At 42.3% G+C, this 26,627-nt stretch overlaps 1 protein-coding gene across 3 annotated transcripts in view; it reads right to left on the bottom strand.

The window, feature by feature from the left end:
* Positions 1-16,180, bottom strand: part of GRIK2 (glutamate ionotropic receptor kainate type subunit 2) — a 727,469-nt gene extending 711,289 nt beyond the window's left edge. For all 3 annotated transcript variants that reach the window (XM_062187636.1, XM_062187637.1, XM_062187638.1), the window contains exon 1: positions 16,066-16,180. In XM_062187636.1, the coding sequence (XP_062043620.1) occupies positions 16,066-16,180 (115 nt within the window). The remainder of the gene's footprint in view (positions 1-16,065) is intronic.
* Between the last annotated feature and the right edge of the window lie 10,447 nt (positions 16,181-26,627).

Here is a 26,627-nt window from a genome sequence, read left to right as displayed (position 1 = left end):
TGTGGACACAGGGACAAACTTGTATATGGGGACGTGCAGAATGAGATGTGGCTATCTCTAACTCTATAATTATATGCTGGGGATGATAGCTTTAGAGGAAGGAAGAACAATTTTTTAAAAATTCCTAGCTATGTGCTAGGCTAAGAATTTAGATTGTAGCCCCTGCTTTCCTACTTGCTTCCTAGAATACTTCCATCAGTGTTGATGCTGATGACATTGCAAAAGGAGAGGAGCAGCAGCCCTTTTAACAGCATTCTGCTCATTGCTTTCTGATTTGCTAAGCAAATTCCAGGTGTTGTACTTGCTAATCACATTGTTATCCCTGGTGCTTAATTATTTTCAGTGGGGAAATGGAGTTGTTTGGGGCTTCTAGGAAATTAAATTGAATTTTAAAAGCCACTTCTACATAACAATTAACATTTTGAAATGGGTAATTCCTTAGAGTTCCTGCTAGATGAGTTTACTTAGTTTTATTTCTTTGTGAGGTCTTCTTTTAAATAATAAATTTATTTGTACTATTATTTTGAGGTCATTTTTTAGCTTTTATTTAGTAAATATAAATTTCCAAAGTACAGTTTATGGATTACAATGGCTTTCCCTCCCACCCATAAATTCCCTCCCACCAGTACCCCTCCCATCTCCTGCTCCCTCTCCCATTCCATTCACATCAAGATTTATTTTCAATTATCTTTATATACAGAAGACCAATTTAGTATATATTAAGTAAAAATTTCATCAGTTTGTACCCACACAGAAACACAAAGTGTAAAATCCTGTTTCAGTACTAGTTATAGCATTAATTCACATTGGACAACACATTAAGGACAGAGATCCTACATGAGGAGTAAGTACACAGTGACTCCTGTTGTTGACTTAACAATTTGACATTTTTGTTTATGGTGTCAGTAATCTCCCTAGGCTCTAGTCATGAGTTGCCAAGGCTATGGAAGCCTTTTGAGTTTGCCGACTTCGATCTTATTTAGACAAGGTCATAGTCAAAGTGGAAGTTCTCTCCTCCCTTCAGAGAAAGGTACCTCCTTCTTTGATGGCCTGTTCTTTCCACTGGGATCTCACTCACAGAGATCTTTCATTTAGATTATTTTTTTTTTATTTTTGCCAGAGTGTCTTGGCTTTCCATGCCTGAAATACTCTCATGGGCTCTTCAGCCAGATCCGAATGCCTTAAGGGCTGATTCTGAGGCCAGAGTGTTGTTTAGGACATCTGCCATTCTATGAGTCTGCTGTGTATCTCGACTCCCGTGTTGGAATGTTCTCTCCTTTTTGATTCTATCAGTTAGTATTAGCAGACACTTGTCTTGTTTGTGTGATCCCTTTGACTCTTAGACCTATCAGTATGATCAAATTGTGAACTGAAATTGATCACTTGGACTAGTCAGATGGCATTGGTACCTGCCACCTTGATGGGATTGAATTGGAATCCCCTGGCACATTTCTAACTCTACCATTTGGGGAAAGTCCAATTGATCATGTGCTGAACTGTACATCTCCTCCCTCTCTTATTCCCACTCTTATATTTCACAGGGATCACTTTTCAGTTAAATTTAAACACCTAAGAATAACTGTGTGTTAATTAAAGAGTTCAACCAATAGTATTAAGTAGAACAAAAAAATACTAAAAGGGATAAAGTAGTAAGTTGTTCATGGACAATCAGAACAAGGGCTGATCAAGTCATTGTTTCTCATAGTGTCCATTTCATACGTTCTCCCTGATCAGTGACAACTAACTGAGTACCAAAAAGGAAACCTGTTGAAGTGAAATGGACAATAATAATCTTAAAATTATTATGTGACTATGATGACTTTATTATACTGAAATCACTAAGGAATCTATAAATATGTGACTTTAAAATTATAGAGTCAGTAAAATATCATAATTCTCTATTAAATCTCCCAGATAGCAAGTTGAACTATAGGAATACACATAGTAACCTAAGTGTTTCACCTACTATGCAATCAATAAGAAAAACAGTTATCAGTAATTTGTACAGATGAACATACTATATTTTCATAGTAAAATAAGTAGCATGCATAATCATAAGTAACAGGCACCTAAGGCAAATATATGAGCACGACAAACATAGTGTCCAGATTTTATATCTTGAAACTGTAACATAGGAATGGTCCAAAGATATAAAAAGAGAAATGAGGATGGAGATGGGGACAGTCCTGCCATTATCCAATACGTTTCTAATAAATACTGCCTAGGTTCGACATTACTTTCAGCCCAGGTTTTGGGCCATTAATACATAACCATGGCAACTGAGAAGTTGCAGGCCTCTCAACCAAAGCAAATGACTGCAGGAATTTTTTCTGATCAAGTTTGAGAAAACAAAAATTGTAAATGATCTTTTAGGGACTCCCATGGTGGCAGACCGAGAAGGAAATGTCCCATAATCATACATCATCTTAGACATTATTTGTAAAACAACACCTGTTTAAGATCCCTCTGGGTCACTGAGTTGGTTATGTGAATATGAATATTCCAAATGCTCAATAGTCCTTCAGTGGTGTGCTGAGAGTCCAACACTGTTTGTTCTGTGAGAAATGATAAACTATCCAAGGCTCAATCATTGGCGACACAGTTTATTGTTTTATGTAGTCTAATCATGATTATCAACTCCAATTCAGAAAGGTGATGACCGGTCCATTATAAATAAAAGAATCATAAATTTCAAAGTCAAAAAAGTCCTTAGAAATATCTAGCTTAGTGATTCATTCTCAACCTGCGTGGAAGCTTTGTCTCTTTTAGGTACAGTTACTTAAGATGCTTTTGAACCAAAAATAAATAAATAAATAAAAATTTTCAAATCCAAGGAATAAGGCCAACCCATAGAGCTACATAGTTGTGACAAATATAACTGGGATTAAATTCAACATGTAAAATATCTCTACATTGAAAACTACAAAACAGGCCGGCGGCGCGACTCACTAGGCTAACCCTCCACCTGCAGCGCCAGCACCCCGGGTTCAAGTCCCAATCAGGGCCCCAGATTCTGTCCCAGTTGTTTCTCTTCCAGTCCAGCTCTCTGCTGTGGCCTAGGAAGGCAGTGGAGGATGGCCCAAATGCTTGGGCCCTGCACCCGCATGGGATACCAGGAGGAAGCACCTGGCTCCTGGTTTCGGATCGCTGTAGGGGCCATTTGGGGGGTGAACCTATGGAAGGAAGACCTTTCTCTCTGTCTCTCTCTCTCTCACTGTCTAACTCTGCCTGTCAAAATAAATAAATAAATAAATAACTACAAAACAACAAAATACTGATAAAATAAATTGAAGATGACACAAATGAATAGAAAGATAACCCATGTTCATGAAAAAGTAAAATATCTAAAACCACAGAATTTCCAAGTTTGGAGATCAAAAATTTAAATCATTTAAAGTCTCTTTCCCTTTTGATGTACAGCAAAGTTTGAGAATCACTAATCTGATAAAGTTCTGTTGTCAATGGTTTAATCTGTTCTACAGGATGCCCTTCTAAAAAGACACTTTATGGAGGAGCCAACCAAAACTTAATTTAGATTTTGAAAGCTAGGTGATATATGAGACGGCAAAAGTAAGAGAAATGGATCTAGGAGAATAAGCTGAGGATGCCTAACTATCACTTAAAATCTCCGGGAATGCTTCTTAAGAGATCAAGATAGACTCCTAAGGGAAAGATGACTGAATGGGATAATGATCTGTCTTTGACCACTGGAGAGAAGAATTCAAAAATAGTTCATATATGAGAGTACTTAAAAAAAATTCATGGACAATTCCTTTCATGAAAAAAAATATGCATGGACTTCAAAACATTTTGGACTAAAATAAACTTATATTTTAATTACATTTTCCCACAAACTTTTCTCAAAGGTTTATTCATCTGTTTGAGAGGTAGAGTTACAGACAGAGAGACAGAGAAAGAGAGAGAGAGAGTGAGAGGTCTTCCATCACTAGTTCACTTCCCAAATGGTAGCAAAAGCCAGAGCTGAACTGATCTGAAGCCAGGAGCCAGGAGTTTCTTCCAAGACTCCCTCGTGGGTACAGGGACCTAAGAACTTGGACCATCCTCTGCTGCTTTCCCAGGCTATCAGCAGGGAGCTGGAATGAAAGTGGATCAAACACGCACCCATATGAGAGGCCAGTCCCACAGGGGAAGGTTAACCCACGATGGTACAGCACAGGCTCCCATAAACTTTTTGAAGTACCTTGGTACTCTGATACCACTTCTGCTGCAACAGTCCAGCTGCTTCAAGAAATACAAAGACTAGGCTGAAGTTTAAGACAGAAGAGTAGTTTTTTCATTGTACAGTCCATTCTTTCTTTAGTTTGACATAAAATTCTTGAGTCCTTTCTACATCCTATTATTGAGAGTTAAAAATTACCAATCTAGGCCGGCGCCATGGCTCACTAGGCTAATCCTCCACCTTGCGGCGCCAGCACACCGGGTTCTAGTCCCGGTCGGGGCGCTGGATTCTGTCCCGGTTGCCCCTCTTCCAGGCCAGCTCTCTGCTCTGGCCAGGGAGTGCAATGGAGGATGGCCCAAGTGCTTGGGCCCTGCACCCCATGGGAGACCAGGATGAGCACCTGGCTTCTGCCTTCAGATCAGCGCGGTGCGCCGGCCGTGGTGTGCCAGCCGCAGCGCGCTAGCCGCGGCGGCCATAGGAGGGTGAACCAACGGCAAAGGAAGACCTTTCTCTCTGTTTCTCTCTCTTACTATCCACTCTGCCTGTCAAAAAAAAAAAAAAAATTACCAATCTAAAACCTAAATATCTTCGACCGCAAGGGTATTTTTCTAATACACTTTAAATTTTGAAGTTTTGAAAAAAAATTCTGAATATCAAATGGCATCAGCAGTTGAATATATATGGCTTTTCATATGGTCCCCTAGATCTTCTGACGTAGTTGGAAATGGAGACCCCTTCATTTCTCATTTCTTCCTAATCACCTCCCTCCAGCACTGATTACATCTTTAAAGAAAAAAAAAGAACTAAAGAAAGCTTAGAGGAGTTACTGGGGAAAATGAGGTAAATGTAACCATTATCTATCTCCAAAGAACTGCAGCAATTTTGAGTGCAGAACTTTCCTGAATCAACATAAACGGATCAAATGCAGCCACGTGTCTACAAAGCTTGAATAATTATTAAAGTTCATCAAGTGCAGATGAATGATTAATGAAGTATGTTTGAAATCACATACAGCTTTTCAGCAATGGTTGCATATGTAAACTAGAACTATGCAGTTGTAAGAAAAATTTTCTCATTATTTTTGCTTCTAGTTTCTGTTTGTTTCAGACTTACAGTCTATATATTTAAGAATACCAATTAAAGTCCTGATGTTTCTGGAAGAAAAACTATGGACTTTTCTTCTAAAAACTGTGAAATCAGAAAAAGAAGTTTGTTCTGTTAGATCAGTAATCCTTTTCAATTTGTTTGTCATTTTGTTTTGGATACATTCCAAGGAAGATTATTCAAGTGGACTTCTTAAATGTTTATGCACAGTTTAAGAAGCTGAATAAAATGATGAGTTTATTACTTTGTTCCACATATACTCAGTAAATTAATAATTACACTTTAAAACTCAAAAAGACTTTTTCTGTCAGTTAACTCAGAGGTCTATACATTTTCCTATTAATTCCAACATTATACTTAAAAATTAAACAGATGGCAAGTAATACTATGGTTCAAAAAGGGAAGTCAGGGCCCAGGGAAATTTAATTATATTTCCTATTTTTGACTACTATTGACAAAGTCAATAGCCAAATGCAGTGCCGACGCTCTGGCATGCATGGTAGGCTAAGTGTCCACCTATGGGAATGGGTTCGAATTCCGGCTGCTCTACTTCTGATCCAGCTAGCTGCTAATGGCCTGGGAAAGCATGGAAGATGGCCCAAGTGCTTGAGCCCCTGCTCCGACATGGGAGACCTGGAAGAAATGCAGATTCCTGGCTTTGAATTAGCTCAGCTCTAGCTGTTGTGGACATTTGGGGAGTGAACAAGTGGATGCAAAACTTCTCTCTGTGTCTCTCCATTTCTCTGTTTGTAACTCTGCTTCTCAAATAAACATATAAAAAAGTTTTTAAAAAATAATCAAATCCATGACTCTAGCAACCAAATCCCAGGTCTGGGGTACTGAGTTTATGTAAAATAAGAAAATATTACTAATAATAAACATATTCTACTAAACTATATTTTTAAATTTTACTGTGATTGAAAAGGACTTTTACATATAATTATGTAAATATATGTATCTAAGTTATTCACTATATATACTCATATGTATGTGTTTCAGGTAATAGAGATCTCTTGGAATTAGGGATAAAATAATTGAGCATTCCCTATTGGCAATTTATTGTATCCCCCAAAGGAGCAAATTCCCATCCAGTACTTCTCCTTGGGATTAAATGATGACAATTTCTTGCTTAATCATTTGGTCTGGCCACATATTAAGAAGACCTTCTTTTCCTTTTGGAACTTTGCTTAGGAAATATGATAATGATGGCTCACTTCATGTGTTGACTTAGTGCGACCACAAGGTCCCCATTTAGCCATTCTGGAGGTGTGTGTGAGGGTGTTTCCAGATGAGATTAACATGTGAATTAGTAGACCTAGTAAAGTTGTTGGTGGCCACTAATGTGAGTGGGTCTCATCCAATCATTTGAAGGCCTGAATGAACAAATGGGAGGCTTGTCCTGAAAATAAGAATTTGTCCTGAGTCCTGAGTGACTATCTCTCTTAGCTAGGACTTTTCTCTTCCCTTCTTTCAGACTTGAACTGAAACACTGATTCTTCCTGAGCTTCTGGGCTATTGGTTTTTGGACTGGAACTACATCAATGGGTCTCTAGCCTGTTAATTGCAAATCCTGGGACATTTCAGCTTCCATAATAAAGTGAGCCAATTCATTATAATAAATATCTACCCCAACAGAGTGAGTGTGTTTATCATTAATACTATCACTCTGGAGGCTTTGACCAGAACAATCTGTGATGCTTGACCAAAGTCTTCTTCAAATCGTCAGTGATCAAGAGCAAGGATTGGTCTTTTCAGTAAGATAGAATGGAAATCCATATGTTACAAAAAAAAAAAAATGCAAGCAACAAATTTCAAAATCACTTGGCTGCTTATTCAAGACCAAGTCAGGTCACTCTCACATTCAATAGCTTTCCAGGGATTACACACAGAAGTCCAAACCCTGTAACCTAAATATGAAAACTCTAAAAAATCAAGGTCTGACCTATGCTGTCACAAGGCTGATTCATTACCTGTCCCAAAGCTAACCTTTTACATTTATGTCTGAATTCCTTTTCTTGTGCTGATTCTTCCACCAAAGATACATTTCCCCTCCCCTTCTCTATCACACTTTTTTCAAGCCCCAGCCAGAGTTCTGGCTCTCTGATATAAAGCAAAGGAAGTCATGGGTTTCACTGGAAAAACAGTATTATTCAGTGGCAAACATCACTAGAGTTAGCAGTTAGGGTAGTTACATTTTGATCTAACATCTGACACTAACTGTGACCCAGGACAAGATGTTTAACTGCCCTTGACAATTCATCTCTAAACTTATAATACTTTTAATTCATTTTTTTAAAGATTTATTTTATTTATTTGAAAGACAAAAGTTACAGAGAGAGAGGCAGAGAGAGAGGTAGAGAGAGAGGTCTTCCATCCACTGGTTCACTCCCTAGATGGCCGCACTGCTGAAGCTGTGCCAATCTGAAGCTAGGAGCCAGGAGCCAGGAGACTCCTCCAGGTCTCCCACATGGGTGCAGGGGCCCAAGGACTTGGGCCATCCTCCACTGCTATCCAAGGCCATGGCAAAGAGCTGGATCAGAAGAGGAGCAGCCGGGACTAGAACCAGCACCCATATGGGATGCTGGTGCCTCTCCAGGGCGTTAACCTGCTGGCCACAGCGCTGGCCCCAATACTTTTAATTCAGAAGATCTGGGATTGAATAGTTTGCATTCATATTGAGAGAATTCTTATTTCATTTATTCTGGGGGAAGGAGCAACCTGAATACACTAAAAGCTATGATTAATTGAATGCAGATGCTTTAGAAAGTTAAAAAAAAAAAAAAAAGTGGGGCAGCAGAATTTAAAAGGCATACAAAATAGACCAAATACCCCACCCTCCAAAATACTGCAACTTCAGAAGATTATTTCTTTAATATTTGCTTTGCTTACTTGATCATTTTAGCTAAGCAATATTCCCAGTGTGATAGGTCAAGAACTTAGAATAGACAGAGCTGGAGACAAACATGAAAGCTGGAGACAACAGTTTCCAAATACTTGGATTAATTAAATTATGAAAAATTAGCTGATTTATTTAAAAGATGAAGAATATTAAGATTCTTTTGATTGGAAGAGAATATATCAATGTAAGTAAATCATTGGCATCTTACTTAAAATAATCACATATGCTCCATTATTTGATTTAATACACTCCAATACAAAGCACTGGTATATCTAGCAGTAAATCTAGAAAAGACTGTGTTTCAAATGTCATTTAACTGTCTTCTCAGCCTCCTCCTCACATCAGTGCTAATCACTCAGTGCTCCCTTAGGCACCAATATTCTCTTTTGTATCTGAGCATTTCTATCACAGACTGAATCGATTGCTCTAACAGACTCATCCTAACTCTACAGTCTTGGGACTATGCGCTGTTTCTTTGAGAATACAATTGTCTTAAAACAAGGCCATGGGAGGAGACACTCAATCAAAAAAAAAAAAAAAACAAAACTGAGAATTATATATTAATAGGGCAAATATCTTAAAAATACAACCTCCTCAATGCATTTCAGATCTTCACATGTGGCCTGTTATCTAGTGACTCACTTGTCTAAACTAAATCCAGAAAAAAGTATTGTTTTTCATTAAGGAAATAAAGTGTTTAAATCAATTGCTAGGCAGAAACTAAGCATCAAATGCTATATCTGAGTGCTGCTGTCTTTGGGTAGGAGCCTCAACCCAAATGTAGAACTAAAATGAAAAATTTAAAATCCTAAAGAAAGAATTTGCGAGTCTTCTACAACCTCCCACTCACACTCAAGGAGATTAGTTTTATCAGATGAGTTATTTTACACTCTAAAAATATAAAATGTTTGGTCTTAAGGGTGTGTGGAAGAGATAATCCTTACTTGTTTGGGATCCATGAAAAGGGAGGAAAGTATGTGTGCCTAGGAGAACCTGTAGCATGTTGAGGTAGGCCCAAGGGTAAAAATGGATGACCTTTAGACCATATCTCACCTGCTCAATGTTTCTGGTTTGGCCAACACAGTACTATTAAATCAATTTTCAAAACTGTGTACAATTGGGCCGGGACCGTGGCTCACTTGGCTAATCCTCCACCTGCAACGCCGGCACCCTGGGTTCTAGTCCCGGCTGGGGCGCTGGGTACTAGTCCCAGTTGCTCCTCTTCCAGTCCAGCTCTCTGCTGTGGCCCGGGAGGGCAGAGGAGGATGGTCCAAGTGTTTGGGTCCCTGCACCCGTATGGGAGACTAGGAAGAAGCACCGGGCTCCTGGCTTCGGATCAGCGCAGCACTGGCCGTAGCGGCCATTAGGGGAGTGAACCAACGGAAGAAAAACCTTTGTCTCTCTCACACTGTCTATAACTCTCTCTGTCTCTTTCTCTCACTGTCTAACTCTGCCTGGCAAAAAAAAAAAAAATAATGTGTACAATTAAAATTTGGGAAATGGGTAGATGATAATTTGAGTGTCAGGTTTTTCTGGAAATAGCTAAAGAAGTGACTGAGTAAGCAATTCTACAGGACAAGAATTGGGTGAAGTGAATAATTTCATAAGAAACTGAGGCTTGACTTTCATCTTGGGACTGACCACACTTTAGTGTTTCCAGTGTAGAGCAAGGAACTTCCCTTTTTCTAAGAGCAGAGAGAACTTAAAGTGTTCTGTAGTATGGTAACCTGAATGTAGAAATTTCAGTAAGAAAAAAGGTAAGGATTACCAAGAAAATATATAATAGATCAAACACCTAATATTTTGTTGAAATTTCAAAAAAGAGAACATTCCTTTGTAAACTCTCCACAGTTTCTCATTTATGAAAAAAATAGCAATATAAAAACTTTAAAAGTCAATTTTTTAAATTTTAGGTTACAGATGAAGGCTTCATCATTAATACTTCCCTCTATATTCCCTCAATTCCCTCAAAGCATATAAAATGCCTTTTGTTTTTGAAATGAGGGAGACCTTCATTTCCATTTTTAAGTGAGCTCTTAAAAAAAATCCTTATTGAAACTTGGTCCTAAACCTAGGTTCATGGTATATGATGAAGGTCTAAAGAAAGCTTATTTAACCTACATTAAATCTTGATAATGCATTAATGAGTCTTTTAAAAGGATAATTTTAATTCCCCAATCTTCAACCATAAAGACTATATAGTGCTAATCTGCCTTGCCCTTTCAATTAAACTTGTTAAGGGCGTTCTATTTAGTCAGCACCCTGAATGGGCCATTAAAATTCTTGTTCGGTAAGAGTTGTGTTCAGTGCTCTGTTGTTTTAAATTCCATTAAATCCAAATGGTCTTTATCGCCCCATGACCACTGTGACTTCAATCAGCCGATTTAATTACCTTACAAAATTGTCAGCAGAAGCAGCAAAGAAAACAGGAAGCCCTATGACGTTATCAGATTGAAATCTTCCGCTTCAGTGTTTAATCTAGACTAGTCACTAACGATGAAGCTCACCTACTTCCTGCCTTTTCAGGGTCTTTTGGCCTTAGCTTTCATTCTACAATTTAGAGTTCACAATTTGAAGCACCTCTAATCCTTTGATACCTGAACAACACACTGAAAGTCCTTAAAAGATAAAGGTCACCACCCAAATGAAAAGCAATCAGCACTTACATTTCAATACATCATTCCATCCTAGGAAAAATTTAGGATCCCTTGCAAGCCCCAAGTATTTCACATGCAGTAGATGACTTAAGTATAGTACATGGGAAAGACAATGAATGACATTCCACCTGAAGTGCACAAGTGGGCATCAACAATTTTTAGATCATAAATATAATTGGGGTTACAGTAAAGCAAAAAGCCTAAGAATAGAAGGAAAAAGAGAACATAGCTCTCCCACTTGAACGTTCAATTTTTACCACAAAAGAATAAAACATTTTCTCTATCAGAAATTATGATAACTGAAATGTCATAAAGATTGTATCACCATTATCAAAGACAACGTTTTATTTAATGGTGAATAGACTTGAAAGGGCTTTGATAATCAATGATACATCCTCCCTTAATCATGATATTTTCTCCCTTTGTGTGAGAGTAACTCACATTAACTTTTCTGTGCTGAGTAAATGTTGAAACAGTGTCATTTGAGAATTTAGCGAATGAACACACTGTAACGATCACCTGCGTTAAACCAAAAAGTAAGACTTGTCTGAAGGAATATCTACTGACATATAAACCCTTTTTCGCTTCTGAAAGACAACCTCACAAAGCCAGAAAGTGGTAACGCAGTGCTATTTCTAGAGGACGAAAAGATCATTTTTCAAAGTCATTTTCTGAAATGATTGCGCCTCCGTTGATGGATCACATCAGGTTATTCTTTGAAGCTTTAAGAGTAAGTGAGAACTTATGAGAAAAACTGATTTCAAAAAAAAAAGCATGCCCGTCGTGTTGGCGATTCTTGGAAAGATTTCCCTCTCTTCCTTTCCAGAGCTCAGCTGAGCAGGTTTTATGGTTTTATCTGTTGCCGACAGCAGCGGCTATTACTCCCCCATCCTCGCCTCCCAGGAGTCCGTTTTCCTACTTCCAGATGTAAGGCCACTCCTCCCTCCCGCCCACCTCACCTCCCAAAGGAAGAAAAATCACTTTCAAATAACTTGTAGAGAGTGGCAGTTTCCAAGCTCTGTTAATTCACTTACACTCGCGATGTTGCTGCACATTTGTTATTAATTATTACATCTGGGAGCACAAATAGAGGAATTTCCATGAAAGCCCGCTCCGTCCCCACTCCGTGGTAAGTTTTATTGTGTGGGCCATCCCTGAGGCTAGCTGGCAGCCTTCACCTCTGGCGTTAGCCCAGGGCAGTGACTCCACGCTGTACCATAGGCCGGCTCTCAATGCGCGGTGCCAAGGAGATCCGAACGTGTCTGAGAGCCGAGATCTGGACTAGGAAACCTTTTAAGAAAACTACTCTTCTAGCTTGCTTAAAAGTTAGGGCAAAACACCAGAAGGGATGAAGTGGCCTATTATACCCTCAGTTCCTACGGAAGGGACTCATCTTGGAGAAATCGCTCAGGAGTGTGTGAAACTTTGGATTGCTGCTTTGCTCCTGGCGTCCTAAATTCCAATTCAGATAAGGACTTTGAGTAAGAACCTAATATGGGAAAAAGTGGCTTGAAGATGTTTGAACATGTCAAAGCTACAAGATGCACCGAACCACAGCGGGCTTCCTCGAGCCTCCCCAGGGGCAGGAGTTGGAGCAGACCCGGAAAAGAAGTTAACAAAAGGAATGTTCAAGTGCTGCAGAGCTGTGGCAGTTCGGCTGCCAAACGGAGGAATCGGCGCCACACCCCCGCAGACGGAAGGATCTCTCCTTCGCCCTCTCAAGCGGGGAGCAGGGCTGGGACGCAGCTGCGGAGAAACAAAGATGCCTCATTTACAAAGCGCTGGGGATGCGCACGGACGCGCAGGCACGCGCTGCGCCCCAAGCGCTAGCGTTCCAAGGCGGCCTGTTTGGGAATGCCCTAGGCTCTGCGCCCAGAAAAGCCGGCGCGGTAACTTCTGACTTGACCTGATGCAGGGGAACTGACTCTAAGAGGCACCTCGCCAGCCCGCTGGGTGGGCGTCCAGGAAAAGCCAAGTTAAGCTGACAAAGGAAGGAAACCCGGGAAAAGGCCGGCCGCTAGGGGCCCGCTGGCTTGCTCGTAGGAGGTGACCAATGACTGACCCTACGGTCGCTTTCCCCCACTGTCACAGTCCGCTTTTGAGCTTCAGGACAGCGCCATGGGGGCCAGCGTGCAGGAGACGCTTGCTCAAAGACTGCCAAGTAGCAGGCCCTGGTGTGCAGCCCAGAAGGAGTCAGGCGTGGGGGTCATACGGTTTTGAGTGAAGGAGCCGGACAGAGACGCTCCTGGATGCAACTGCGGAGTTTTCTTGGGCGGTAAAGAGGAATCACGATGCTGAAGTCTGAGACGCATCGTGAGCGCATTTACCGCTCTGTGTGTGTGTGTGTGTGTGTGTGAAGGGGGGAGGGAGAGGAGAGAGAAGGGGGAGGGGGGGCATTGAGCACACGGAAGATGGGCGGGGTAAGATAGGAAAGCGGCTAGGGTTATCACCCTAAGCTGGTGGGGAGGAGGATGCGCATCCTTCCACAAACGGTGATGGGAGGAGGCGGGGTTCAGACCCAGTCCTAGAGGAAGCAGTGGAAGGGCAGCCTAGAGCGCACCGGGGTGGATTTCCACTACCAGAGGGGAAGGGGGCTGGGTCGCCGCCCGACTGGGCTCCGTGGTTGCCATAGCGCCCTAGCTGAAGCGCCTGGCGCCTGGCAACTCCTAGCCTGCTCCGGGGTGGGGGATGGGGGCACTGGAGGCAGCCTCCCCAGCCGAGGCGGCGGCGGGGCTCACCCACACCCGGCAGCAGCCGCCGCCGCCCAGAGGCAGCTGCTCTACCAGCACCTCCAACGCCTTCCCTCCCAGGGCACAGGGCCAGGGATGAGGCACTGGTTCCACTTACAGCCAAAGTTGAAAATAGCCATTCTCAAGCGCGGCTTCTATGCGTTCAACCAACCACACAATCCACTCAGAACATGTTTACCGCAGAAGAAAATAAAACTCACACCATTGCATCAAAATAGTCCCAACAGGGAAATGTTCCAGTGATTACAATCTACACAGTCCTTTCCAGAGAACTCAGATCAGAAATCAGAGAAAATGGATGTCCACGTGGACAATGTTTGAAGTTAATGCAGAAAATAACAAGTTATCTACAAACTGGGCTGTTGGTTTAGGACAGCAAAGGTCTGCTGTGGAAGTCTTTGCCCAGTACTCCGTTTCTTAAGGACATTCTTAGTTAGCTTTGGTCTAGGAAACTGTATTTTTGTGTGTGTGTCAGCTCTTTTGGAAAGCTGCTACACACTCCGCTACAGTCGCCAAGATTTTTAATATGAAGATATGAAATGATCAGCAAATGTAACAATCTAATGATTCAGCAAATATCATGCTGCAAGACCGGAGCAGCAATAATTAAATCTTTTGAGTATTGGTGGCAGCTTTCAGGATCCAAGTCTTTTTTCCACCCAGTCTGCAAACATGTTAACACATTCTCACTCACAAACACATCAGAAGATACCTCAGGATAACACATAAGTAGACTGCAATACTCAAATTACTGGGCAAAACTACCATACTGTAGCACTTACCATGCTTGAAGCAGAACTGCTGAACACACACACATATACACACACAGACACACTTCCAGTGATATAGGAACCTGTTTAATCCTGTCCAAAGAAACAAGCATTCCAGTGGATGCTTGTTGCTAAGAGCAACATGCTTAAGTACCACCTTAAAACAGAAGAAATCAGGAAAATTACTACAGTAGGAATTGAGCTATAATCCATTGTCTCTTTTGTCTTTATCAGCCTTCTTGACTCCAGGTGTCTACAAGGGGTGGGAAAGGGGAGGGGAGTTGTGTGTGTGTGGTGGGGGCTGTAATGTTCCCTTTCCTAATCTAAGGCATTTCTACCTTGGTTCCACAAAGCCTGGGAGACATGGTGAATTTTATCATTTGGGGCAAAAAAAAAAAAAAAAAAGGGGGGGGGTGGGGAGACAGAGGATGCTCTTGGTATTGTGGAAGATGCAGGCAATCACTCTCCTACTTGAATTTCAGTGACTTATGTATTTGCTTTTATCTCAAAGACACACACTCAGGATTATACCGGCTTCCTGCACTCTTTGGTCTGAATCCAGCTGAAGGAGGTTCCTACTGTAGGAGGGTTTACCCTGTTTGCTTTCTACTCCCTGGCTCCTCTCTACTTTTTTAGGTAACTTTTCCTACTAGCTTTGCTTCTACTAAAACTCCTTTGCCCATCAGGAGAAGCTGAGCACTGAACACATTACATTTTCTCCAAGCAAATCTGATGAGGGTTTCCACTGGAATCACACATGTAAATTTGCCTTCAAGCCCCAAGGAAATCCTGATTCTTAGGAAAAGCGATAGATTCCCCTAAAATATTACCACCACGTGTCTTTTATCACTCCAATGTGACATAAAGATGCAGACTTAGAGGACCCCATACACAATTACCCTCCACCCCCCCCCCCCCCGCCGCGATTATCACCGTTCATCATTTATGGGTCCAGAACGCACAGAGAGAGAGATCCAGGGAGCTGTGAGCGGGGGCTCAGCAAGTTAAAAACAAAAACAAACGCGCTTTTCTTATGATGACGCTATTTCCCGCTGGCTGAGCAGCAGTCTTTCCTTATTGAACAGCGCCTTGAATCTTAACAATAATTTTTAAAGCTGTGCTTCCACATAAGAGCACCAGAGACTGGGAAAAGCTCTGGGATTGACTGGAAAGGCTCGCTGACAAAAGAAATCCAAAAGGTTATCGCCTTTGGTTTGCGTGTGAGGAGTTGCCAAGGTCCGGGCGGAAGCGGACAGAAGCAACTCGCCCAAGAGTTAACAGCTAGGTACTCCTCAGTCCCGCAAGCAGAGGGGCGTGCAGCCCCCGCGCGCACTTTGGCACCGACACCGCAGCCCTGGCAGACCGCGAGGCTCCGGGGCAGCGGGCGGGCGCGCCGGCTAGCGGTGCCCCCAGCGTCATCACCAGCTTGGTGGCTGGCTACTGTGGGGAAGGAAACGCAGCGACCACTACTCCACGCTGGCACTCCCTTCTCCCTCCCACGGCCAAACATAAAAATGAAGAAAGGAAGAAGAAAGAAAATAAATGAAAGCACAGAGGGTTTCTTTAAAACCCTGGGAGGCTATGGAGCCGAGAGCAAGTCTCAAAGCACCCAAGCCCACACAGCTAGGCAGAGCGAAACCGCCTGTTTACATCCGGCTGCCTCGGAGCCGGATTCCTGGCGGCGAAGAGGGAGGGGGATTCTTACCAAATCTTAATACATGCGTGGTTCCTTGAGAATATCCGATCCACAGTAAACAGAGCAGGAGTTTAATGGAGCGCCTGAAGACTGGATTACTTAGAATCGGGGAAATAATCTTCATGGTGTTTCCGTGCCCACACGCGCGGCACCCCACTTCCCCGATCTAGCGTTAGGCTCCCGGTGCGGGCAGGAATGAGGATGCGTCGAGTGGTGGCCGCAGACTCGATCACGGCATGGTCACAGACAGAGGAAGGAGTCTCGGCTTCCCGAACCCATTAGCAATCGCTGCATGTTCTTCACTCACTGCGCCAAGGAGCAACCTTCCACTGCAAGGGATGGTGGGACATCCATGTTAGTCGGGGAGCATCCGGGAGAAACCCAGCACGCACACCCACAATGTCCGGCCGCGCGAGCCTGGGGGAGCAGAGGAGGAAAATCAATAGGAAATCCAGCCTTGGAAACGGACGAGGTGTCGATAGCGAGCCACGGTCTTAACACAAAAGGCTCTTTGCTCGCGAAGGTTTTGTCAGGCCCTATTCTACTGCACTGCCGCACAGCTTCTGACGTGAAGCCAAGATTAAGTGAGAAAAATTGAGATAGCTGCTCGCTTCCTAAGGCTCCCTGCCAGTGAGCTTCCCAATATCTATTATGCAACCGATCTCATAGCCCACCTTGAGTTGCCAAAAAAGAAGTCGTATGTATTTACGTGGAGAAAAATGGCTTTGATTTTCAGTAAGATTCTTTGCTAAGTGAGTGAGTGGTGTGTGCAAGCATACCTCCTACAAATAACTGATGAATTTTAATAAATGATTAGCCAAATCAAATTCACTTTGCTTAGGTATTATTTTTTAAAAAAGGAAGTGATACAAAACAGAGGGGCTTACTGTCGAAAAAACTTGTGGTTTGCTGAGTGTCTTACTTGTGCTTTTCTTACTTTGACCAAGAATGAATATAGATTAAAATACAATTGTATTGGTGAACATAATCTTTAAAAACTTGAGTGGTGCCTTCCTTGATTACTAATCCACAGTAAAGACAGAATTTCTGCAAGTGGACTTTTAAAGGAAAGATGTTGATTTGAAACGAAGGAATTATATTTTCCCACTAGGATTTTGTTATCTAAAGTAACTGTGCATATATAAAAGACACTGATGTTTGAACTGGTGCAAACTCAAAAGGTTTCAATAATTTATGCCCAGATTTCTGCTAATTGTTTAATCATTTTTTTCTTCAAAGTGGGATATGAGATTACAGCATCAGCAACATGGAATGTCCTAGATTTGTATGAAAAGGTCTTATCATTTGCTATTTTACTGATAGAAATAGAGTCCCCCTCTTGGCTTTCATAAGCCATAATTCATACAAGTCAAAAGTTAAGAAAAACATTTGCTTTTCACATCAAAATACCTTTTATTGTTGAAATAGATAATATGCTATATATATTAAAGATATCAATGTTAATATTTTATATTGGTTAAATGAAACTAATGTGAATAGTAAAAATATATCACTGTCAACATTTTTAAATGATTACCACAAAAGGCAAACTCTTGGACCTTTACCTTATAACTGAACTTTTTCATAACCAGCTTGCAGGGCATAGGTTAAATTTTATGAAAAAGTAAGAGTATATCCTACTTAATTTTTAAGTAAAGGGTAAAATGAATACTATTTAAATCTTGTTACATTTTCTCCAAAAAGAAAGAAAACCATGTAATATCTTCATTCCATCATAATGATTTTTCAACCTGTATTTTCTTAAAATATTACAGAATGCTGATTTGAAAAAAAACTACATTGTGCAAAAGCATTAATTGCCATTGATTTTTTTTTAAGATGGAAGCATAACTGCAGTGTCAAAAGTAAGTATCATGAATGGCTAGTTCTGCAGTCTAGCAGGCAATTCAGTCAAATAATTCGTCAATTTGAGCACTTTAAAAGGAACACCTAGTGCTAAAACCAAGGGTATATAGCGACTCCTTCAGTCCAAGTTTAAAATATCTCTTATAGAACATGCAGCCCAACATGTTCTGTCTTGTATCTGCTGTCTCATTAATTCCATTCTATTTGCTCATCTCCCTTTTTATCCTAGAAGAGATAATAATGACTGCCAGGGTAACAATAAATATTATTAGTTTTTTCAGTTACCAGCATAATTGATATCTACCACCAGAAATTAGCATGTTTTCTTATGACTAATCAAAATACTGCAATTTTTCATTGCCGTTGACATTTAGTGCAACCTGAGAAAACAAATGTACCATAACTCGTTTATTTATTTTGTTAACATGATGGCATCTGACATTGCAGTTGTAATGTATCTGCTTAGAACTAGTATTCTAGCATTCTACACCATGTCATTTATGTGAGGTTACTTATTGGATGTGGAGTTAGAAAATGAAAGATTAAGCTTCCAGATTCATATATTTCCTACACAATAATTTAACTGCAAAAAAGTAGCACACATTTTTATATTAATTGTTCCTCAAAGAATCAATTTGACCACATGCTAAATTATGTTTAATTATATCTACCAACTAAGTTGGAAGTCTTCAACACAACAGACAACTCCACCTGTCCAACTGAACTTCTGCAAGACTGGAGAGGACCTTTCTTCAGGACCGTGGACAGCGCCCTCAGGCACTGATTTATTTTGTACATTTGAAGTGGTAAAATGCCATTTGAAGTGACAATGTATATATTTCTACCACACAGAGTCAGGTAATTTGAATTATTGAATTGTTTACATTGTTAAGAGGACTATTTTGTCAACTGTGCTGTATTTTCCAACATAACTGACCAGGATTGCTTAACATAACCAAGATGTGGTAATAGTCATCCCTTTCCTAAGTATACTACTACAAAAGTGACTTAAATTCACTGTGAGTTCCCTCATGAGCACTAAAATGTTCCTTGCATAAAATTGCTTGAAAGATCACAAAGAATTCAGAATGCTTTATAACATGCTGTCAATATTCAGTGGCTAAAGACATTTCTAAAAGATGCAATTAGTTATCGCTTTCAATTCTCCACCTCCAGATTTCCATCTGTTATGAGCGTAATCAGATTAATTCTCATTCTTTCTCATTACACTTCACTCACTCCCTAGGACAAAAAAAATTTAAATTTACCTCTCCAATAGAAAATGATTTGCTGGTTTTGAGATGCCTTATTGTATGGTGATTTTGAAGTTATTAAAAATTCCCCCAAATGCTGAAATCAAATGTTGTAGTACTGATGCTATATGAAGGAGTAATAAAATCATTCCACAGTATTTCACTGATCATATTTAACTCTCTGAAAAAATTATGTCAGTGCCGTAATTTGCTCCTTTCTTAAAGAAAAAAAATACACTGTTTTTGAGTGTCAGATGATCAAACATATTAGTGAGACTTATGTACTTTATTCTATGATCTCATTTGCTTTATTCTCATTTTAACCATATGGCAACCTTTATTTCCAAGAGCCAAAGCTCTGTAGGTTCCAAGGTCATGGCAGGGATGACAAGCTGCAAAACACGCACACACACACATGCACACACACATGCATATAGAGTTGTGTCTAAAAGTAAACCTTGAAAAATATTACAGAAGGCTGACATAAAGAAATATGAAGACTATGATAAGTTTTTTTTAAATGCAAATGTTCATGCAAAGCTTGTTTCGACAACAAAAAGCCATCAGTTTCATCTCTTGCTGTATTTTTATATTTGCTGACATTAGTGACCTCTTATTCTTGGGCACTATTTACTTGAGAGGCAATTTCAGTTTCCTATTCTCCCACTGAAAATGATTCTTATTCTAGTTAGCTGCCACCTGCTGGGGCATGAACAAATGTGTAATAATCCTCATAGCACAGCATTTAAAAAGACAATGCCTATATCTTTTGCTAGAAGCAACAAATATACTTGTATATCCCAGAACAACCTGAATTTCAAAGGTGTTTTAAAGGTTCTTCCATGCCATATCTAAATTTAAAATCGTCACATGGAGTTCTTACTAAGGATTCCATTTGACTTGTCACTGAAGTCTTGATACTATATGACATTTTAAAATTTCACCGTGTAGTAGCACCTACCCTATTCTTTCATGCAAGTGGCCTGTTGTACTGCAGCTTAGCTAAAACAAATAGCCTGCTCATCGAAGGCACTCAAAATGCCAGAGAATAAAGTCAGGGCTGAGATCACTTGAAATCACACTGTTGCATACTTGCAATTCACTCTTCCTAACTATGAATGCTATTCTACCCTTTGTGATTCTGAACACTATCAGCTTTTCCACCAACATTCTGCTTCATTGAAGATTAATGACATTGGGAGTTTCAATTAATTTTTATATGCCAACGTGTATCTTAATTAAGAAACTGAAGTGGAACAGATTTGCATGTTCTGGAACTTTAAAAAAAATCAGCTTCTGAAACCTTCATGGGGTTTATGTGGAAGCAAACAAACAGGGAAACTTCAAGGCATCACTTTATCACCTCCCTCCTGTGCATTTCCTATTCTTGTTTGTTTAACTCATAATCAGATGTGTTGGTTACAAGAATGTGCTCTAGAAAAAGTTACAAAGTAATGAACTAAGAGGCATTGAGCATTGAAATACAATTGCACATATTTCAGAAACTGAACTACAGACTAATTAAGGTTCAAATGAATCAGTCATCACTTGTGACATGAAAGTCATCATTAATCCGTAAGGTAATTTCTGGTGGCAGAATACTTACAGTATGAAGATGAAGAAATGATAGAAGATGAACTATGCGTCACCAAAAGCATAGTAGTAGTAAGTTTTCTAGCACATTGTTCCCCTATCCCCTATCTGGGAAGCCTGAGCTGGGTCGTGTTGTTTGGTGAAGAAATCCTGTCTCCTCAGAGGTTACAACAGAGGGTGAATTAGAAGTTCTTGAGATTTATGAGCCACCCCAGTGGTACCTACTTACATTAATGGGACGTCTTCTGAGTGTTTTTTTTTTTTTCCCCAGAATCTCTCAATGCTGGAGACGGTAAAAATAACGTCTGTGCGTCCTGGGCACAGAACTAAGGAGCAGGGTTAATGCAGGAATGGGTGGACGTGAGGCAGGCTGGGGAGTTCGTCAGACCCGCCGGCAGGCTCATAGCTCTTTGCCATCTGTCTCACTCTCTTCGCCTCCCGTGAGAACGGGTGGCCGAGGCCACTTCCTGACACGTCCACTTATTAAATTATTTTCTGTGGAGAATAGGAGCGCCTGCAGCCCACAGAGCCACTTGCATCCTTGACGGGAATTGGCTGAGGCGATCCGGACAAAGCCACTCTCAACGAATCGGTCCAGCGGGCGCCCCGAGCGCCCCGGGCTCCGGCGTGCTGCTGTTCGCCTTCCTTCCTCCTCTCCGGAAGGAAAAATGCCCCTCGCCCACCCGCAGTCCCACCCGTCCTCGTGGGAGCAAACAGCCGGGGAAGGAGCCCAGAGCGGTGCCCAGCACTGGGGAGTCCTTACCTTGCGCTGGGGACGAGGTGGGCGGGGAGGGGTGGGGTGGTCCTCGGGGAGGAGCAGCCGCGGGAGGTCGGGCGGGAAGTCCCGGGCTCCCAGACCCAGCAGCGCGAGCCGCCGGCGCCGACCGCGAGTGACGGCGGCGGCGAAGACGGTGACCGCGGAGCGGCGGCGGCGGCAGCGGAGACAGACACGCCTCCTGGCGGGGGTTCCTCTCCTCCTGCTTTAAAGGCGCCGCGCTCCTTTCCCCGTGGCCCACGCACAGGGCTAACCCGCCGCGGAGGCCACCCCGGCGCAGCGCCTGCCCCTGGACCGCACAAGCCACAATGAGAGAATTCCGGGCGCCGCTAGACCTGATCCTTAGGATCCACGCCGCTCCCCGCCCCCACCCCGGACAGGCACTGCGTCCCCTGAGATCCCTGCTGCCGCCGGGATCTGGGGACTAGGGCGGAAGACAGGTTGTGTCATGAGAGAGAGATGCAAGGCGCTGAGGAATTTGCCTGGCTCCGGGTTATGCCAACGTATAGAGGAAACTCAAGCACGTTTGATTCTGGTGGTGGCTTTTATGCCTCTCGGAAACCATAGCAACGAAACTTCTCCGCTGCCAGGGTTTGGGGAGCAGCTGGCAGTCTCCAAAGTGGCCCTCTAAGTCCAACTACTGCATTTCCCTTCGAGCTTTGCGCGAAAGATCTTGATCTGCACCCCCTCCCACGTCCACCTGCTGTGCACACGGCCAATGTGCCGGCTCCCCCGGAGCTGCCTGTACCTCCTTGGACACTGGGAGTCTCAGAGCCCGGTTCCCCGCGCCTCCGCGGCTTGGTTGACAAGCACGGAAAGGGACATTCACTGAGCGTCAAGGGACCTGCGTGCAGGCTCTGTGCGTGTTTGGCACCTAAATAGCAGATGCCTCGCCCCAACCTACCACCCTCCCCCACGTCCCTGATCTCTCAACCTTAGCAAATTTCAGAAAGAAGTTATATTCGAGGTCTATTGGGAACTGAACTTGATGTGGCAGACTCAAGATTGGAGAAAGAAACCCTGGTCTGACCGCCGCCGGTCTGAGATCTCTGAGGGGTTTTTTTTCAAAGGCCACAGATGGGGAGGAGGCTCCGGAGTCCCTGAGTCTTCCCAAAGCTCGGTTTGCAAGGAGCGCACCAGGCTCCCGCTGCTTCTCCGTGGAAGCGATTAGCTTCTGCAAACAATCACCGATTTCGGCTCCTCTGGGTCAGAAAAGTCAACACTACTCAATACCGATGCTATTTTATCCTCAGCCCTACAGTATTAACTACAGCAGAGACTTAGCAGCTTCCCCCAGAGGAAATTGGCGAGCTGCGATTCGCCGGGAGGTTTAAGCGAGACTGAGCGGGAACAGGCCCCGCGCGCAGGGCCCAAGGGACAATTTCCAAACGAGCTGCACAGGGAAGGGGCCGGGGAACCCCCGGGGCAGCCCTAGTCGCTGGCGGTCCTCCAATTTTTCATCCCGAAGGCTTGGGAGTAAAGGGGTTCTGAGGCCATAGTTACTAGTTGTCTGAGCTGGAGATGGGCATTTGTCCTTTGTGCTGCCTTCTTCCCCAAGTCCTCCCAGAGTTAAGCCCTCATCCGACCCTGGTTGTATCAGTGCCACCCTCCACATCTGGGACCAACATCTGACTCAGCCTAGCTCTGAAACACACAGAAACCCGGTCATACCCAAACTATTACCTTCCGTTCTTTCGGTCGGTCACACTAAGTACTCTGTACCCCCTACCTTCTCATGCCTACAGCGCCTGCCTGATAGGGAAGACCCGGGTTGGAACTTAAGTAAGGAGAGAGGACTTAGTGGCACTGGAGACACCGTTTAAAGATCCTGGGAGTGGGGGTGGCTAGGAGGCTCCCGTAATTAAGTCAACAGCAGCCTTGTTGTATGGAGTAAATAAATAGTCAATGACTCCATTGTGCAGCCTGGAGCGGGCAGCACAGACGCGTGACCAGCTCTGTGCGCCTGGGCTCCAGCTGCTGTGACCTGCAGTCTAATGGACCCTCTAAGCACAGCCGAGTTGGGACCAGGCATGGAAAAAAATGCCACATTCAGTCCTATCCCCCCATGGGAGTAATGAAGACAACTTGACTACTGGCCAAAGGCACTCCCTGTCATCATAATTCGCTCCCCACGTCCAGGCGTGGAGGATCAAAACACCGGACATGAGTAGGTTCCAGTGAAAATCCTAGGAGAAGGAAGACATTCAACCCTGTGCTGTGGTGACACTGAGCGTGAAGTAGCGAGTGTTTCTAATGTGACTATAAATATTCAGCACTGAGTCCAGCATGCAGTAGCTGCTGAGTGAAAGTGCTAGGACTACTGAGATCCTGTTTCCACCTTCCATACTGTTGTCCCCAGCCCCACACTGTAGTGTGGAAGCAGAGGCCTCCTGTTGGTTGTGGTATGTGTGAGCTTAGAACTTAATGGTGCATTTCTTTCCCAGAACAAACAGGACATAATCCATAAAGAAATGAGAGGCCAGAATAAGGGCAAGGGGCCACAGAGGGACACAGCCTGGAGAAGAGTGCAACAAATCAAAATTATTCATGTTGTGACCAGTTCATTTCCTCAGGAGTAACATGTAATCTCGATTCTAATGAGAAAAGTAGACTAATAAGGGTACATTAGACTATCCACATCAATTTAACCCTTCAAAACATCTCCAATGCTATAAAAATATTTTTCTCATCATTTATTCATGATTTCTGAGGTTAAACATTTTAAGAATCACCTCCCAATTTTCTTCTTGGGCAACCACGAAGCCTCTCCCTTTTCATTCTTAGTCTTGCTGACAATTTAATCTTCCATATTAGAGAAAAGCACTAAGTCCCTCAGCTGGTCTTAGTCAGGAGCAACCTCCCTATCCTCCCTTTCTTACCTCTCAAAGTACTCTTGGAATATTAGCATATCTGGACTTTGGACTCCTAGAGACCCAGCAGGAGCCAGTCTGAATTTCCAAGATTTCTACCAGGGTTTGCTTGCTTATTTATTTGGTTTGGTAAAACTAACAGGGGAAATGGAAAGTATTATTTTGGATCATCTCATTCAATGATTTCATTTTATAGCTGATAAAAACCAAAGTGAGAGAAAAGGAGTGACTTGCACAAAACAAGACAGAACTGAGCCTGCTTTCTAGCTGTGAAGAGCAGCATCAGGCTGTCTCCTGTCATCCCCTTTCAAAACTTAGACTCATGTGAAGTAAGAACTAAAAGAAACTTCAAGGACAACTACTCCATTTCAGTTTCACAGACTTTCTTCTCATCTGGAAAAAAAGTGTGCACATTTGGCCTGAAAATTTTGCCTATATAATAGCAGACAACACATCCCCTAAAGACCATTGCGGGCTGATTAGGAGCCCCTTGACTCTAAGTTTAGAATCACTGGTCTAGTCCAACAATGCCATCTTACAAATGAAGAAATGGAGAACAGTAAACTTACTCAGAGTCTCAGAACAGGTTTAGCAAAGTTTGAGGACTGGAGACATGGTGCCTTGAATTCCACCTGTTTCCATTCCCTCGGATCCTTTTAGTATTAATAACCCATAATTAATATCTGTGCTTAAAGTCTGGAATCTATTAATCATTTCTGAAACCTCTCAATATCATCATTGAATACATACTTACTTGTCTGTCATCACACTGTGCTTGTAGTAGCCAAATAGCAATAAGCAAACTAAACAAAATCCATGCCTTTGTCAGATATAGAGGAGCGTTATGGAGAAAAACAAAGAGACACATAGGATAGGGTATGTGTATCAGTAAGGGGTATGGGAAAAGAAGGCACTCTTTTATATAGGGTGATCAAGGAAGGTCTCCCTTATTAGTAGACATGTGAGCACAAATCTGAAGGTTCTGAAGTAAGGGAAAGATCCATATGAATACTGCGAGGGAGAAGTTTCTAATAGAAGAAATGTAAGTATAAAGGATCTGCGGTTGAAACAAGTATTAAGTCCCTGCAGAAGTGCAAGGAAATCAGTTTCCAGAGGAGACAGGATACCAGCAGCAAGTCCAACCAGAGAAGAGCAGAGGGTCATGTCTTAGAGAGCTTTGGGTTTTTCTCTGAAGGCAACGAGGAGGCCATGGATAGATTTTGGTTAGAGGAGAAGTACAATCTGACACATGAAACGGGCCATTTTGGCCATTTATTTAGAAGGAGTAGGCTTAATTAAGTACTGGGTGGAAGCAAGGCACCCTACTGGGAAGCTACTGTAATAATTCAGATAAGATCAGACTGTGAATGGGCCCAGTAGGGTGGAATGAAAAGAGGTCAGAGTTTAGATACTATATATTTTAAAGTAAAGTTAAGAGAATTTGCTGACTGATCGGAAGAAATTGGACTGCAAGATTTTTGGACTAGTAATTGGGAGTAGTTATTTGAGGAGATGAAGAAGGTCACAGGAGAAGAGGCTTGGAAGATATCAAATAAATAATGAGTGAAGGTTTGGACATAATAGGTTTGACATACCTTGGACATCCAGACAGAAATGCTGAATAGGCAATTGTATACAATAAGTCTAGAATTCAGAGGAGAGGCGCACACTTGTGAGTCATCAGCCCATAGAGTTATGGGACAAATGAGAGAACCTAGAGGATAAAAGCCAACAGGGAAATGAGGAATTCTGAAAACTGAAAATTGAGACACTCCAGATTTATATACACAGGGGAGATGAGAAGGAAAAAAAAATCAAAGGAAATAGAGAAGTAGTAGCCATTAAGGTAATAATCAAGGATTTCTCAGAAGCCAAGTATTCCCCTAAATAAGTAATGTTCAGCTGAGCTAAATGCTGATGATAGTGATCATTAAGAGTTGGCCATTTGATACAGCTATGTGGATACAACTGGTATTCTTTTTTTTTTAAGGTAAACCATCCAATCAGTTTTTATTCATTAATATTCATAAATATACACAGCAGCTTCATTAGATATTTCAATTTTCCTCTTCAGTTTGAATGTGGAGTATTAGGAGAGCCTTTTGCATGTCAAGGTACAGGAAGCAGAGATCACCCCTGCACTGCTACCTACATTTACCTGCTAGAAGTAAAAATTAGTTAAGTGGAAATGATTATTGCATATATTCGCTCTTC

The sequence above is a fragment of the Lepus europaeus genome, chromosome 3 (assembly GCF_033115175.1).
Source record: "Lepus europaeus isolate LE1 chromosome 3, mLepTim1.pri, whole genome shotgun sequence".
NCBI classification, from domain to species: Eukaryota; Metazoa; Chordata; class Mammalia; order Lagomorpha; family Leporidae; genus Lepus; species Lepus europaeus.
This window is presented reverse-complemented; position numbering and strand designations above follow the sequence as displayed.